Below are 14,543 nucleotides of genomic sequence, written 5' to 3'. Positions count from 1 at the left end.
AGGTCCCATATCATACTTATTTTCAGGTTCACACTTGTATTTTGGGTTTCTACTAGAACATGTTTACATGCATTATTTTTCTCATACTGTCTGTCTTAATATGCCTGTATTCTTCTTGTCTGAAGTTTTAGCGCCTGTCTCTTTCAGCCCCCCTCCTAAACAAGCCCAGTCTGCTCTGATTGGTCAGTTCTTCTGAATCTGTGCTCTCAGCATCTCTGCACCGTCACTGCAGCCGGGGAATGATTGAAAAGGTGCTGTAGCGGCAATTTCTACCTATATATAGTATATTTGTGACATCACAACTGTACTGAAGTCCTGACAGCTCATTTAAAGGTAGTTTCTGAATACGGGCTGCGTAACCTGCTTTATAATAATAAAAAATAAAAGACATGGAAATTAAACTTTTTACAATATGAGGCTTTTAAAAAAGTTCCATGAATAGACAAATAAGGAGTCAAGAATCAGCATTTCTAATTGCGCCATTTATTAGTTGTACATTTATGAAAAATAATCATAAAAAAGACTGGAAGCCCAAGATTATTTACAATCTTTTTTTCTGAAGTGAGGTCCCTCTTCTGAGTCATAGTTTTCTCAGCCTTTTTTCTTTTTTTTTTAAATCACAGGGTATTTTATTCACGATATGTTTAACTTTATAAGACATAGTCCTTTTCTCTCTTTTGACCAACGTCAAAAATTACATACATACATATACATATATATATAGATATCTATAAAAGCAAAAATCATTCAAGTATCAAAATACAGACCGCTAGATTCATGTACAATATCATTCTCATCATTGTTGTCATCAGATTAGTCCCTAAATATCTCTCCTGAACCTAAACAATGTGCAAAAGCAGAACGGGACAGCGCTGATGGCCGTAGGTGCCGACACCAGCTAGCTGAAGACAGTGTACCATAGAGTTATCGTACTGGCCTGACAACGTACCACATATACAACAGTTAAATCAAAACGACCAGACTATGCACCCATATACACATCGGCTGACCTAAAAGTACCATTAACAGTCAACATACTGAGTTAGCTAGGAGGAACATGCTGTGCCCTATTGTTCTGTTCTGCAGATAAAATCGAAAGACATACTAGCCTGCATGGCAGGTTTGGTGAATAATCTTGTCTGGATCAATTGAACAAAAGGAGCAGGGAAGGAGAGAGGGAGCTGCAGTGAACCACACCTGATCCAGTTCCAGCATTAGGACACATCATCGTCCTATAAAACAATTAAAACGTACAACAGAAAACAGTTTCAAATCAAATAAAAGCCACCCCCTGTTATATTATTATCATTATAAAACAATCTTTGTAGTGTCAGGCCCTCTGCTCTTTAAGTTTGGTTAGATAGTTCCTCCCGTGCAAGATTACATTGTTTATCACAGTTATACATGTATCTTGTGGATGACAAGCCGATGGTCACGAAGAGACGATGTGACACTACAATGTGTGGATACAGGACCAAGAATCCAGGAAAGAGTGTGTACCTACAGTTTGAGGTCTCGGCCTGATAGTTTGTACCTTATAACCAAAAAAAGATTATGTTCCCTATCTCAGCCACTTCCCCTTTAACTACAAGTTCTGCATTGTGACATTGCAGGTACATTTCCTCAAAGGGTAAACACCATGAGGGAGGCCTGAAAGGTGATACGAGGCAAAGATTCATTTCACTTTCTGGTGAACAGGAAGTTAAATGGAGTGTGTGCGCGTGTGATGAAGTCGGTGAGGTCAGATGATCTGATGGACCATGCAGTGTTGAAAGCTTGTTTGTCTCCAGGCCCGTGTGTTACTGTTCGTGAGCTTGATCCAACTGGTGATGGGATTCTGCTGCATGGGAAGTGGGTCGCTTTTCCAACAAAACATCCTATCCACCATGCAACAGGGCTCATTCATGTCCTTTCTTATTGGCTGGGAGTGGCCACAGTGTTCAGCTATAGGGAAGGGACACAGATACACGCACACAAAGAAGTGAGGTTAAAATAAAGTGAAAAATAACACCAAACTAATGGACACAAGCAGCTTGATGGATTACTCCTTAGAATGATTAACTCTTTTAGCCAGCAGCCGTGAAATATTAACCTGGTAATGATTGGCTAAACAAAAGGCGATGCTGACAGGATGGACATTGAAGGCATTTGTTGTGAAAAGAAAACAAAAAAAAAGACAGAACAGAGGAAGATGCACTTAATCTTACACACTTAGGGATTTGGTAAAAGTGCTTATAGTTAGTTCACTCCAGAAGAAGCATCAGGTTTAAATCCTGGTGCTCTGATTGATAGACAGAGGAGGGCATGCCTGTCTTAAGACAGTTTGGATTTGTCTATTTTCTGGGGCAGCAAGGACCACTTACATGCAGGTCCATTAAAGCCTTTATGCCTTTTTCTGTTTCCCCTTTCCCCCACTAGAACCCCCCAAAATGCTTACTTTATTAGCTCCAAAAGGACCTTATCACAGTGCTAGGAACTTAGCCTCCTTTGGCTTTGAGCATACTGCTCACAGTGAAAAATATCCCCCTTGGTAAATCCTGTGTAACCTCAATAACACCATGACCTCCATCCCACGGAACAGAAACAGTCTGTTAAAGTCCACCTGACGCATAGAATTATTACAGGACCAGTTTGTCAGTTTCCTCAGGAAACATGTCCATCCAGGAACAGGATGGGTGCAGTGGGTCACTCTTGGTTGACACATTTTCTCAGTGCTCGAACAAGTCAGGATGTGAAAGATCAGAGTGAAAAACCTCAGAGTGGCCGTCGCCTAATAGAGCAGGAAAAGCACCAAGAAAAAGAGCTTATCACCAAGAGTCAATAGTTGGATGTTGACTGGGGAAAAAAAGGAAGCACTGTACACAGAGTTCAGGAAGCAAACAGAGAGGAAAATGAAGGTGAGTGTTAGGCTGGTAGTCTGGGTGATACCAACTACAGGAGGGTTGATAAAGCGGAAGGGTTACACTTATAATCAATAAAAAAAAGTGTAGAAGCGGTGGAGGTTCAGCACAAGGACGGAGCAAAGCACGCTCAGACTGTGTCGCTGTCAGATGAGGACACAAGTGATTGCTGAAGGGAGACGGGGGAGGGCAGGGGTCCAACCCAGGGAGGGAGAGAGGCAGAGTTACAGTGAAAGGCACACAGAAGGAGGGGAAGGAAGGAGGGTGAGCCCAGGCCCAGAGGTCAGAGGTCAGAAGGAAGAGGGGTCCACTCAGAATATGGTGGTCTCATACTTAGTGCTGATAGTGCGCTTGGATTCCTTGGGGTCCACGAGCCATGTAGCGCTGCCCTGGGACTGAGAATCCCCCTCCTGCTCCACAATGTCCCCCTGTAAACACAAACAGAGGGAGTCAAACTCTTCACCTCTCAACAGCATTTAATGGAGAATTTAACTTGTCAGTAACAGCCTTAAAATCAGTTCAATTGACTGAGTATACCAGCACAATGCATACATCCTTATTGCCATTAATCATGAGAAGATCTTTTTCAGACTGGCCACAATGTCGGGGATTGATATTTAGCTAAAATGTAAAGCTTTGTGAGTCGACCTAAACTTTTCTTCAAGTGTATTTTAAAGAGAAAGTCCGGTGTAAAATCATCCAGGGTCTTTTTTGGCAAATCTACTCATCAAATAAGCCATCAAGACACTTTTTTTCATGTTACAACTATTAATGCTAACTAATGTTAGCTGTCCGCTAACAGCCGAATGCGGCTAACACTCGGGGCAGCACGGGGAACGCATTAAAGCGGCTTTTTTAACCACTAATACTGCTCAGAATAACACCAAACCTCTGCGGTAGTATGATAAGAGTCCTGACACTTTAACCGAAGCACCAATAGGCTCCTCTCTTTTAGATCGCATTTGGTAACTGACTTGAATGGACTTTACTATGAGAGGAGCTGCGACCGGGGCCAGTTGGTAAGTCTTTCAAAATACTCTTTTAATAATGTCCGGGTTCACCAACTACGTTGTTGGTGCTTCGGTTAATGTGTAGGGACTCTTATCATGCTACTGCAGAGGTTTGGTGTTATTTTGTTATTAGTGGTTAAAAAAAGCCTGCATTCACCGTTATGACTCGAGCTAATCAATGTTAGCCCCATTCGGCATGCATGTTTTTGTGAGATGTTGGGCTATTATGCTTCTATACCATGTCTTCTTTCAGACTATAGTGGAGAGAAAACACCAAAAATACACATTAAGTTGATTATCTGACTACATTTTGTCTATTTGCATCTGCAGATTTTTCCTAAATCTAACAAAGGTTAATATTGGATAATGCTCCACCTGCATATTTAACGTTCGTCATACAAAAAATAACTGTCTTAATGTAAGTAATCAACTAGGGAAGTTTAATGGTGATATGTATTAATGATGTGTTTTTACCCCATTCCCCTTTGGTGTCTTGCAAAATGTATTACATTTTATAATACATATTTTTAAAGGCTGTTTTCTCACATTACTTTTTTTCTCACTCTGCGGCAGAAATCTCCACTTCAGTAGCTCTCACCAAACCTTCCAGTTTTTATTCCTAACTATATACTGAGTTTGTTCATTTATCATTCATAGTTTGATCAAACATTTTATTCCTAGAAACACAACATTGACAGTATTTTAAGATTTATGAACCTGTTCTGTTTTTGTTCTGTAAATGTATGCAAATAAACACATATTTAATATTTTTAAGATAATGCATGATTTGCATATTTAAACATATCATTTGAGAAGCCTTGTAATACAAAAGATAATTGCCCATTCACTAACTCTCTGTGAATATAAACATTGCTTGTGTTTCTAACAGACTGTCACTAGGGGGCACCTGAGTCAAAAGTAATATTCACAGGATTTATCAGAGGAAACTGTAGTTCAGATATGTTATTTTTCTACAAACTACAGTAAAACAAACAATAACAGCAATATATGTTCAGAAAGAAAAAACAGACACACATGGAGGGATTATGGGGGTATTAATGCAGGAGAGTGAAAAAAGGAAGGCAGAAAAAGGAGGAAGGAAGGAGGAAGGAATAAGAAAAACTTTGTTAGTCCCAATACACACATGCACAAACGGGACCCTATGTACATGAACTGAACAGAGAAATGTTAGCAAGGGGGGGGGGGGGGGCTGCCCATAAAAAAGCCCCCAGAGCAGTTGGGGTCCAGTGCCTTGCTCAAGGGCACCTCGGCAGTGCCCAGGAGTTTAACTAGAACCTCTCTAGCTACCAGTCCACACTCCATACTTGATCTGTATAGGGTCTTGAACCGGTGACCCTTTTGGGTTCCCAAGCCAAGTCCCTACGGACTGAGCTACACTGCCGCCCCAACGAGTGAGAGAGAGGATGGGGTTGAGGGTGCGAAGGCAGCACCTGGGTAGCACGGCTGGCAGAGTGCAGCGGTAGCAAGGAGGGACGATGGGTGGTGCAGGTGTAACAGTAACAGCAACGACTGTCGAGAGGAGGGGAGTCCTGGGAGAAATAAACACCGCCAGAAGGAGAGAAAAGAGGAGACACAAAGAGAAGAAGAAAGAAAAAAAGCTCAATTGGTACAGACGGGGAGGGTTGGGAGAGTAGCATGAGGCAGCAGGCCCAGTCTCTGGTTATACTGGGCAGCTTACAGGTATGGGTGTGTGTTACTTTGGCAGTGTGAGGCAAAAGTACGTATGTGATTAAAAAAAAGGTGGAAAATGTTTACATCAAAATACAAAGGTGAGAGGAAACACAGAAGAAGAGACAGTAAACATCACATTCTTCACATGATTCTGTCAAGTTCATTAAGCTGTAGCCTGAGGTGCAGTTATCTCATTTATATTCAGCAAGGCTCACTTCTTAATGGTTTAATGCTAATGCCAGACAAGCATCCGCACAGTGTAGTCATAATGATGTGAAAAGCTGTAGAGTGATACAAATGTTCTAAGACTTGTCTAATGTGTAATTTTAGGATTTGACTCGTAAAGGCTGGAACAACGTCTCTAAGAACAGAACTATTACATCAGCTGCCAGGATGACTCGGTGACGTATGATATGTTTCAGTTAAAGAGTTTCCGGCACAACCTACTTTGAGAAAGGTGCACGGGGAAGGGAAAAAACGCCTGAAGAAGTCATAACTCTACACTTGAATACCGCAAGTGTTGCTGGAGGTTTGACCTCTTCCTGCTTCAGTCTAACACTAGAAGACATTAGTTGGATAATGAATTTTGGCCTTTTGCATGAGATCAGGGGTTTTCAAAGTCTGACACTGGCTCCCTCACCTCTCCTCCCATGTGTGCGGCCTGAGTGCTACACAGAGCATGATATTATGGCCAAATGAAGAGGAAAAGTACATTTCAGGATCAGGGAATTACACTTCTACTGCAGTAGCTGAACCCCTACTTCTACCTCTATTAAAATGTGGCCAACAAAGTATTCCATTCAATGTTCACATGGTTTCTTGTGCTACAATATATTTAATATGTTCACCTTTCAAGTGCAATAATACAACTATGCAATAACTCCCCTACCATGCTGCACTACTGACACTACATCCTGGACACTTTGATTCTTTTATTCTGTGAATACATAGCATTTTTTTTGTCATTAGTCTTTTTTATATTCTATATATTATACTAAGTATACTTTTATAGTGCTATACTTCATCGTTTTTTTAAACTTAATTTGGTATATACAGGCTTGCTCCAAATGGCACAGTACTAGTACAGTGACAATAAAAAGTATCTTGATGTCCAACTCACCCCTGACTTCCGTACGCTGCCTCGCGGTTTGGGTACAGGTCGGCTGGACTTGGTCTCAATCACCTCTGAACCGGGTCCCACTGGGATGTTCTGGTGATGTTTGGTCCTCTGGGCCTGCAGAGCCAGCTGATAGGCTACCTCAAACGCCTGGCCAAGCGTCAGTATAATCTCATAGGTCAGATTCTATACGCAAAGGGAGAAAGAGGAAAAGAAGGCAGCTCTTTTAAGTATTCTGGATCCCGAGTCCTTTAACTCAGAGAACAATGCTTGCGGTGAGACAGCAAAATATATCAGAACAAAGTTTCTTTTCCCTAAAACTTCTTCAAACCAAAAATTGCATAACAAGGAGAAGTGGCAGTAATCTCAGGAGCATTGTGCAGTAGCAAGCAGCTCCCCTCAGTACCCAAACGGGATACACTCGCTGTAGCTTAGTATTAAAGCTGCATTCTCATTGTTATACCCTGAATGCTTCCAGATATGAACAAGAGGCTTCAAGCTCCACGCTACATGACATGGGAAGTTGAAAAGGCAATCATGGTGGTAGCACAGACACAGAGCTCTGAATGTGTCCGCATATCCTTCCATGAAGAATCGGCCCTGAGACAAAAATGTCTTGCCTTCTGTGCCAGAGAGACGTGATCCGCTCTGTGTTCCCTCTTTGTGTGGGGAGGATGGTGTCTGCTGGAGGCTGGTCAATATAGTTTAAAATAACTGATAACATCTTACGTGCTGTTGTGAGCTTTGGTGGTTATCAAACTTGCTGCTGAAAGGCTGTCCCTTGTTTCAGCCCTGCAGAGGACATTACAGAGCTCAGAGAAAGCCCAGAGGAAAGTGAACATTGTGGCTGACTTTAGTCTGGAATGACCCCAGCTGCATTATGAAGCAGATTAGCAAGATAATCATCTGATCTCAGGGGGGATAGAGTGGGTAATGGAGGGCTAGTATCATGGCCATAGAAGCTCTGTGTCTTCGAGGAGGCAATCAGCCCCAGCTGAAGCGTGACACCTTGAGGAGATAGGGCAGTCTCGAGATAGCAGTGTTGATGATGCAGACTGTCACATATCCTCTGTGTAAGTGTGGGAGATGATGTTGGAGGAATTCAAATTTACCAGAAAGGAAAGTCCTCGATACTCACTAGAAATCCTCCTTCTAACATAATCACCTTTTTTTAATCAGTATAGCTGACAGGACGGGACAGTGGGAGTATTCTTACCACGTCTACTGTGCTGAACACATGGCAGTAGTGATGGCTGGTCTGCAGGTCCTTGGTGATGTAAGCAAATGTGCACAAGTCCTCTGGGTCCTGGGCTGCACATGAAATATTACGGATCTCATGTTCTGCGATGATGTGCTGCAGCGAGAAGAGAGGCACCATAATGTCGCACAGAACTTCGATGCCATAAGTGATAATGCATTACGAAACAATATGATGTGTTAATATGACAAGTAAAGAGGATACATTGAGGCATAAATCGTGTTTAAGTCATTGCAGGAAAGTGTAGCCATACACAGTATTATCGGGGTAAGACCACAACCCCGTACAACCCTACGCTAGAGACGAAATGGAATAAATACATGGAGTGTGTTTGAATGTGTCTGTGCGTGCGTGTGTGTGTCCACATGCGTGATTGCAGTTTTCATGCCGATGGCGGTATGTGTGTGTAGATGTTCGGATTGTCAGTTATATTTTATGAAGTTAAAAATAAGGTTATTGTATAGCAGCAGTATCCGCGGATCTCTGTGCCACTGAAACCACTGATAATAACATTCAAAACACAAGCGAGTGTTGCATTGTAACTGTTTAGTTTCATCATATAGCGGAGGGCAGAGGCTGAGTAAGCGGAGCCAGACAGGCTCATTTGACGACACATGCTACAGAACCCTGGAGGATAATCCCCATCCAAGTCGGACATAAACCTGCAAGTGTGGCGACATTTTTGACTGTAATACTTATATTACAAAACAGAAAACATAATGTTCTCCGTACCGGGTTCAAGACGCGCAGGGTCAAAGAGTGAAATTTCACAGCGAGCAGGGCAGTGTGTGCGTCGAGTAGCTAACCTTATTGGCTGCATCAATGAACTTCACACCCTTGTAGGTGATCGAGAGGATGATGGTGGGGACTTTCCTCATTTGTTCTGTCGACCTCTGGAGGAAAAAAAGACACGGGCACAAAGGAAAATTAAGGTGATTTACCATCACTCGTACTATACAGTATATATTGTGTCCTGAAATTGGAGAAGAAACCTGTAGCGTACCCGCATTTTGGCACAGGCATCCTGCGTGGACTCCGTACCCCGTAGATCCTTAATAAGCATGGAACCAAGGTACTATAAGGGAATAGGAGAGAGAGGAAGTGTTGGTGTATATTTTCAAATTGAAATTGCATCATGTCGGAAGGAGAAAGGCTTGAACGTACACTGGCTTCGTAGGCACACGATTCAAAGATGAGTTTCTCTGGTTGATGATGCCAGTTCTGGACCGGAGCGTACGGTGCTGCCAGACTTGGCGGCCGCAGAGTCAGACGGGGCTCTCGATGCGGTTCTTCATACCGCTCCTGTAAAAAAGACATTTTATTATTATAATAAGAATAGCAGCGGGCCACTATAATCACAGGAGGACATGATGTGCTGCTGAAATGAAAGACCTAAACGTACGTGTGTTCTGTGTCGTTCACTGCGATATCTTTGGGTGACGTCATAGTCGGTGTCTGGCACTTTTTTCCTCCCTGGTTCTACTACCGGCAGCAGAGGGTCCATTGAGCGTCCGGTGTAGGACTCCATCTGACTGAGGGGGGATGAGGTCTGGGATCCAGGCAGGTCTTGGCACTGGAGAGACAGAGTCAGACACGGTTAGCTGTCCCATGATGCACAGTTATCAGATTTCACCTTTCACAAAAAGACATGCTTTGCAAAACTTGTGGACTACAAAAAAAAACAAGCTTGAGAGGAAGGAAAGCCATGAAAACATTATGAAAGTTGTTGGTAATAACCAACAGCAGGTCCTCACCCTGATCTGAGACAAACGAGGAGGCTTGACTGGAGGTTCCTCGTAAGGCCTCTCCGCTAATGATGCTATGATGCGTTTCCTGTGACCAAGTAGGGAGATCTTTAGCACCTGGAGAATAGAGGACATTATCTGGTGAATGTGTGGTGCAGAACTTGAGGAAGCAGTGGTGTTGGAAAGTTGAAGGCAAACCAAGAATCCTCACACACTGCTACTTAACTTGCCATAACTACTTCCCCTTATTGACCTCTAAATGAGACCCTGAATGTCTCATTTAAAATAACTCTCATGAAATCATCATCATGTGTTGTTTACTTTACATACACTTGGCATGTCCATCATATTTAGTAAGTTCTATCTCCCAGAAATATAAGTAGGTATTCACTTCTTCTTGAACCGTCAATGCCTTAAATATTACTGCTTTGTCTTCTGATCATTGGAAACGTTATCACCAATGTTCTGTATATTTCCCTTCAGAGGTTTTGAGTTTCTGGCCTCCCCAAACTGAACTAAACTGTCAAACTTGTTGCTTATCTGGAATTTTCTTCTTATTTTTTACTCCGTAAAACTAATTTCACCCTCTGATACTCTTCATAGTCCGTGTTCCTTACTGTGACTCACATTCACAATCTCCAGTTCCCACAGGTTCTTAACACAGTCCAGAGTTCGGTAGCCGCTGGTCAGGAAGTTGTGCAAGTACTCGTGCAGGCCCAGATTCTCCAGCCAAGAGGAGAGGGAGCTGCTGCCATCACAGCCCAGCGCCTTCACCTGTAGGAAAGACTTAGTCATTCACTGATGCTCGGAGGGCGTGTGAGCTCCCCTGACTCACAAGCCATTCATCTGCATGTACTGCCCGCGCTGCAGTAACAAAACCAGCAAAGCTTCCCTTTAAGTTATCAAGAGTAAAAGTTCTGCAGAAAGAACTTCAGGTGACTGGTATGTTATTATATAGTATTACGTTATTAGATTGTTAATATTGTTGCAGCAATGTGAAGTAAGTAACATATTATTGTTGTGTCTGGTCAAGATGGAGCTAGTTTATCTATTTCATACACCAGTTTGGTGGTTTAGTCCGGTGTTGATAAATCTTAGGCGTGTGAGATGATTAATGTGAAGAAAACAAAGTTTATTCATATTTTTGGACTTTCAGCTTTTCTTTTTTGTGAAATATTGTTAAATCTTAGTTCTCTGGCCTACAAATAACAGAAATGGTTCTTTTCCCTGACATAACTAATATACATGTGAAATACACATAGCCCCAACAAGACAATGGTTTTGTTATACGGGGTAAACAGGAAAATAGGTTTGAAACCATAGTCTTTTAAATCTTCTAATATAACAATTTTAAACAAAAGACAAAGACCCCTTTGTGCACAGTTATGCTAAGGAACATTACCATTAACCCTAGCGACCGGCAGGTTTAATGCTACTCCAGAGGGGGACAGACTTTGTTAGTTGTGAGAGCCAGGTGGAACGAGAATCAGGCTGATTTTCTTTGGTTTACTGTTCTGTTTGCTTGTACATACATAGACATGTACTTTTTAGTAAAATGACTTCCATTAACCTCTAACGTTCTAATGAAACAGAAATGTTTGACGACTGCAACAGTACTTTTGTGCCTTGGACTCCTTGTGTGCATGACAAAGAAATCAAATCAGATATTATACAGTATAAGATCAACATATAGTAGAAAGTTTCTCAAAATTGTACTGAAGGACAGTACTTGTGTAAATGTACTCTGTTATTTTCCAACACTCCACTACTGCGCTGGTATTAAGGGGAGATTAGCACTGTGTGATCTAACCTCAGAGGCAACGCAAGACACTAGATCAGGTCTAACTATGTTGAGATAAGTATTGAAGTAATAATCAATGATCTGTCACCTTGGGCAAAGAACGTGCTGCATGCAGGATCTTCTTTCTGTGGCTTGGGTCTGTGATCCCAATCTCTCTCAAATCCTGGTCCTCCATTACATTGCTTCCCTATAGAAGAAAATACAAAAAAGACAGGCTCTCTGTTAAATAATGTGGATCACAGGCAACAACACTTAAATTCATTTTAAATGCTTATAACTGCACAGTACATGCAAGAAAACACAATTCAAGTAATGAAGTTCAGGCAAAACATACTGCAACCTAATGTAAAAAGCGGCAAAAAGTCATATGAATAAATCTTTATGTACACTACATGCAAATCATCTATGAAAATCTGTTTGGTTCTGAGGTTCTATCTAGACAAATCCTCCAGGAGAAGAGCCTGTGCTGCAGGGTAAGTATTGATCACAAGTAATGCCACCGTTGCAGAAAAAAGGTCAATTACTCTTGAGTGAAATGTTCAAATTCCTGACTGGGACCTAACCTTCTGATTGTAGTACGGGAGCCATGTCGATAACCCTATAAATGAGATGCAAGTCTGTGTGGGAGGGGATTGGAATTGAAAGGGATGTGTGTGAATGATTGTCAAACCCGTCTCTGGTTACACACACTGTGAGCCTTTTGGGACTGTGTGGCAGGTAACGGATCACAGAGAAAGGAATGATAAATCAATGTCAGGACTGCAGAGTGGTCAGCGATATGAGATAGAGAGGTAGAATGTAAGAGCGTCAATGGTAACTGATGGCTGCAGGGGGGAAAAATCGAAACGTCGTGGCCCGTAAAAGAAAAGACACTTTTTCATTACTGTTGAAGAAGTCCTGTTGTTAGCAGCACCTTAATGATCTGACAGTCAAAATAAATGAATTATGACAAAGCATTACCACTCACATGCCCAGTAACGAATCACTAAGACCTCCAAGTCCATCTTGTTGACTCTGTTACTTCTAAAGACACGGCCAGCAGCTAAAGCTCATGTGTTAAAGTATTCTGTACTCCTGCTGCCTCAGGAACAAATTGTGAAGGCTCAGGGCACATGTCGCTGACTCTTCAATATGAACCTCAAGTTAATCTTATGGACCTCACACACACACACACACACACACACACACACACACACACACACACACACACACACACACACACACACACACACACACACACACACACACACACACACACACACACACACACACACACACACACACACACACACACACACACACACACACACACACACACACACACACACACACACACACACACACACACACACACACACACACACACACACACACACACACACACACACACACACACACACACACACACACACACACACACACACACACACACACACACACACACACACACACACACACACACACACACACACACACACACACACACACACACACACACACACACACACACACACACACACACACACACACACACACACACACACACACACACACACACACACACAGTAACAGCATAGAAGCTATCTGTAGGTCAAACCTGACAGCCTGTTTTTCATGCAGACGCTGTAGATGCAAACAAGGGGAGGAGGGTTGAGGAGAGTGGAGGAGCGAAGCCTGTCACTGAGGGTAAAAACTGCAGCGTAATCTGTGTAATGCTGCCTGTAGAATCACAATGTCAAATTTGCTGAGTAAGGCACAGAGATACAGCTCTACATGCAACATTCTCAGCATACTGGAAATATGTGATATGAGCAGTTTGTTTAAGAGTTTCCATCAACCTGTGTGTGGGAATTTTGAGAAAGAGTGAAAGAAAGAAGGACAGATAAACAGACAGAAAGAAAGACAGAAAACAGACAGAAAGGAAGACAGAAAGAAAGACAGAAAAGAAAACAGACAAACAGACATAAAGAAAGATGTAAAGACAGAAGTACAGACAACAGAAAGAAAGAAAGGAAGGAAGAAAGAGAAAAAAAAGAAAACAGACAGACAAAGAAACAGGTAGACAGAAAAAACAGTCAGAAAGGAACAAAGAAAGAACGGCATACAGAAAGAAATGAAGAGAGAAAATAAAAAACAGACAGAAAGTAAGGAAGAAAGACATGAAGAAATGGGAAGTTGTGTCAGTTATGTATGATGAAACGCAGGTTCGGTTAGAGCTCATATTGAGCACACTAAACTGACAACTTAAAGCCCATTATCGGTGAGCAGCAACACGCTGATCGCTGCCTCTCCAGCTGAGGATTGAAACTATTTGTGGAGCCGGATGGATAATAGCACTTTCACAGTGTATGGATCATTGCATTACTGTCCCACTGGAGATTACTGTAACTGATAAATGGCTCTGTGGGGGGAAATATACTGATGCTCTAACAGACTCAATCTACACTCTTTGCTCCCATTCCCTGGCTTGTTTTCTGCACCTTGGACTTTTAAGTAGATGCGTTTTAATGCGGTCATCCAAAGTTCTCTGTTAATTGAACTTTACAGACATTTAAGACGCCGTTTATGATATCCATCGCTGAGATAAGCGCAGGAGGGAACGCATTTAAATAATAAGCTTTTCTCATTGCAGACATTGTGACTTATGTCAAAATGTTTAGTGTATAAAAGCCAATAATGTTATCAGAACAAAATACCCGTTATGTGGGTTCGGCAAAGCACCAACATTAGTGCTGATCATGAGTCCATTCATTAATCAAATAGTCCATTCACAAACAATCAATCTCCTTCTTAATTTTGATAAGTGATTTACTGTTCGATGCTTTAGTAAAGCAAATGCAAAACATTTGCTAACTGCTAACATTTGAGCTGTTCTGTATCATTGTATATTAAATATTTTTGGATTATGGACAGTTGATCGTGCACAAAAATGGCTCAGAGACATTGTGATGGGCCTTTTCTTTTTTTTTTGAAAGTTCTGATAAGTTATCGGCCAGAGGATTAATTGTTTAATCAAAAAT

At 41.9% G+C, this 14,543-nt stretch overlaps 1 protein-coding gene across 11 annotated transcripts in view; it reads right to left on the bottom strand.

The window, feature by feature from the left end:
- Positions 1–467: 467 nt before the first annotated feature.
- Positions 468–14,543, bottom strand: part of LOC310951866 (ankyrin repeat and SAM domain-containing protein 1A) — a 65,925-nt gene continuing 51,849 nt past the window's right edge. For 10 of the 11 annotated variants that reach the window (XM_083920316.1, XM_083920319.1, XM_083920320.1 and 7 more), the window contains 10 exons: positions 11,612–11,710; positions 10,350–10,496; positions 9,732–9,839; positions 9,380–9,550; positions 9,142–9,279; positions 8,981–9,052; positions 8,784–8,870; positions 7,936–8,073; positions 6,723–6,905; positions 1,952–3,328 (listed from right to left, as the gene is read on the bottom strand). In XM_083920316.1, the coding sequence (XP_083776442.1) occupies positions 3,212–3,328; positions 6,723–6,905; positions 7,936–8,073; positions 8,784–8,870; positions 8,981–9,052; positions 9,142–9,279; positions 9,380–9,550; positions 9,732–9,839; positions 10,350–10,496; positions 11,612–11,710 (1,260 nt within the window). In that variant the 3' untranslated portion in view covers positions 1,952–3,211. The other variant, XM_083920324.1, reaches the window with a different exon arrangement.

Source organism: Echiichthys vipera (assembly GCF_963691815.1).
Source record: "Echiichthys vipera genome assembly, chromosome: 9".
NCBI classification, from domain to species: Eukaryota; Metazoa; Chordata; class Actinopteri; order Perciformes; family Trachinidae; genus Echiichthys; species Echiichthys vipera.
This window is presented reverse-complemented; position numbering and strand designations above follow the sequence as displayed.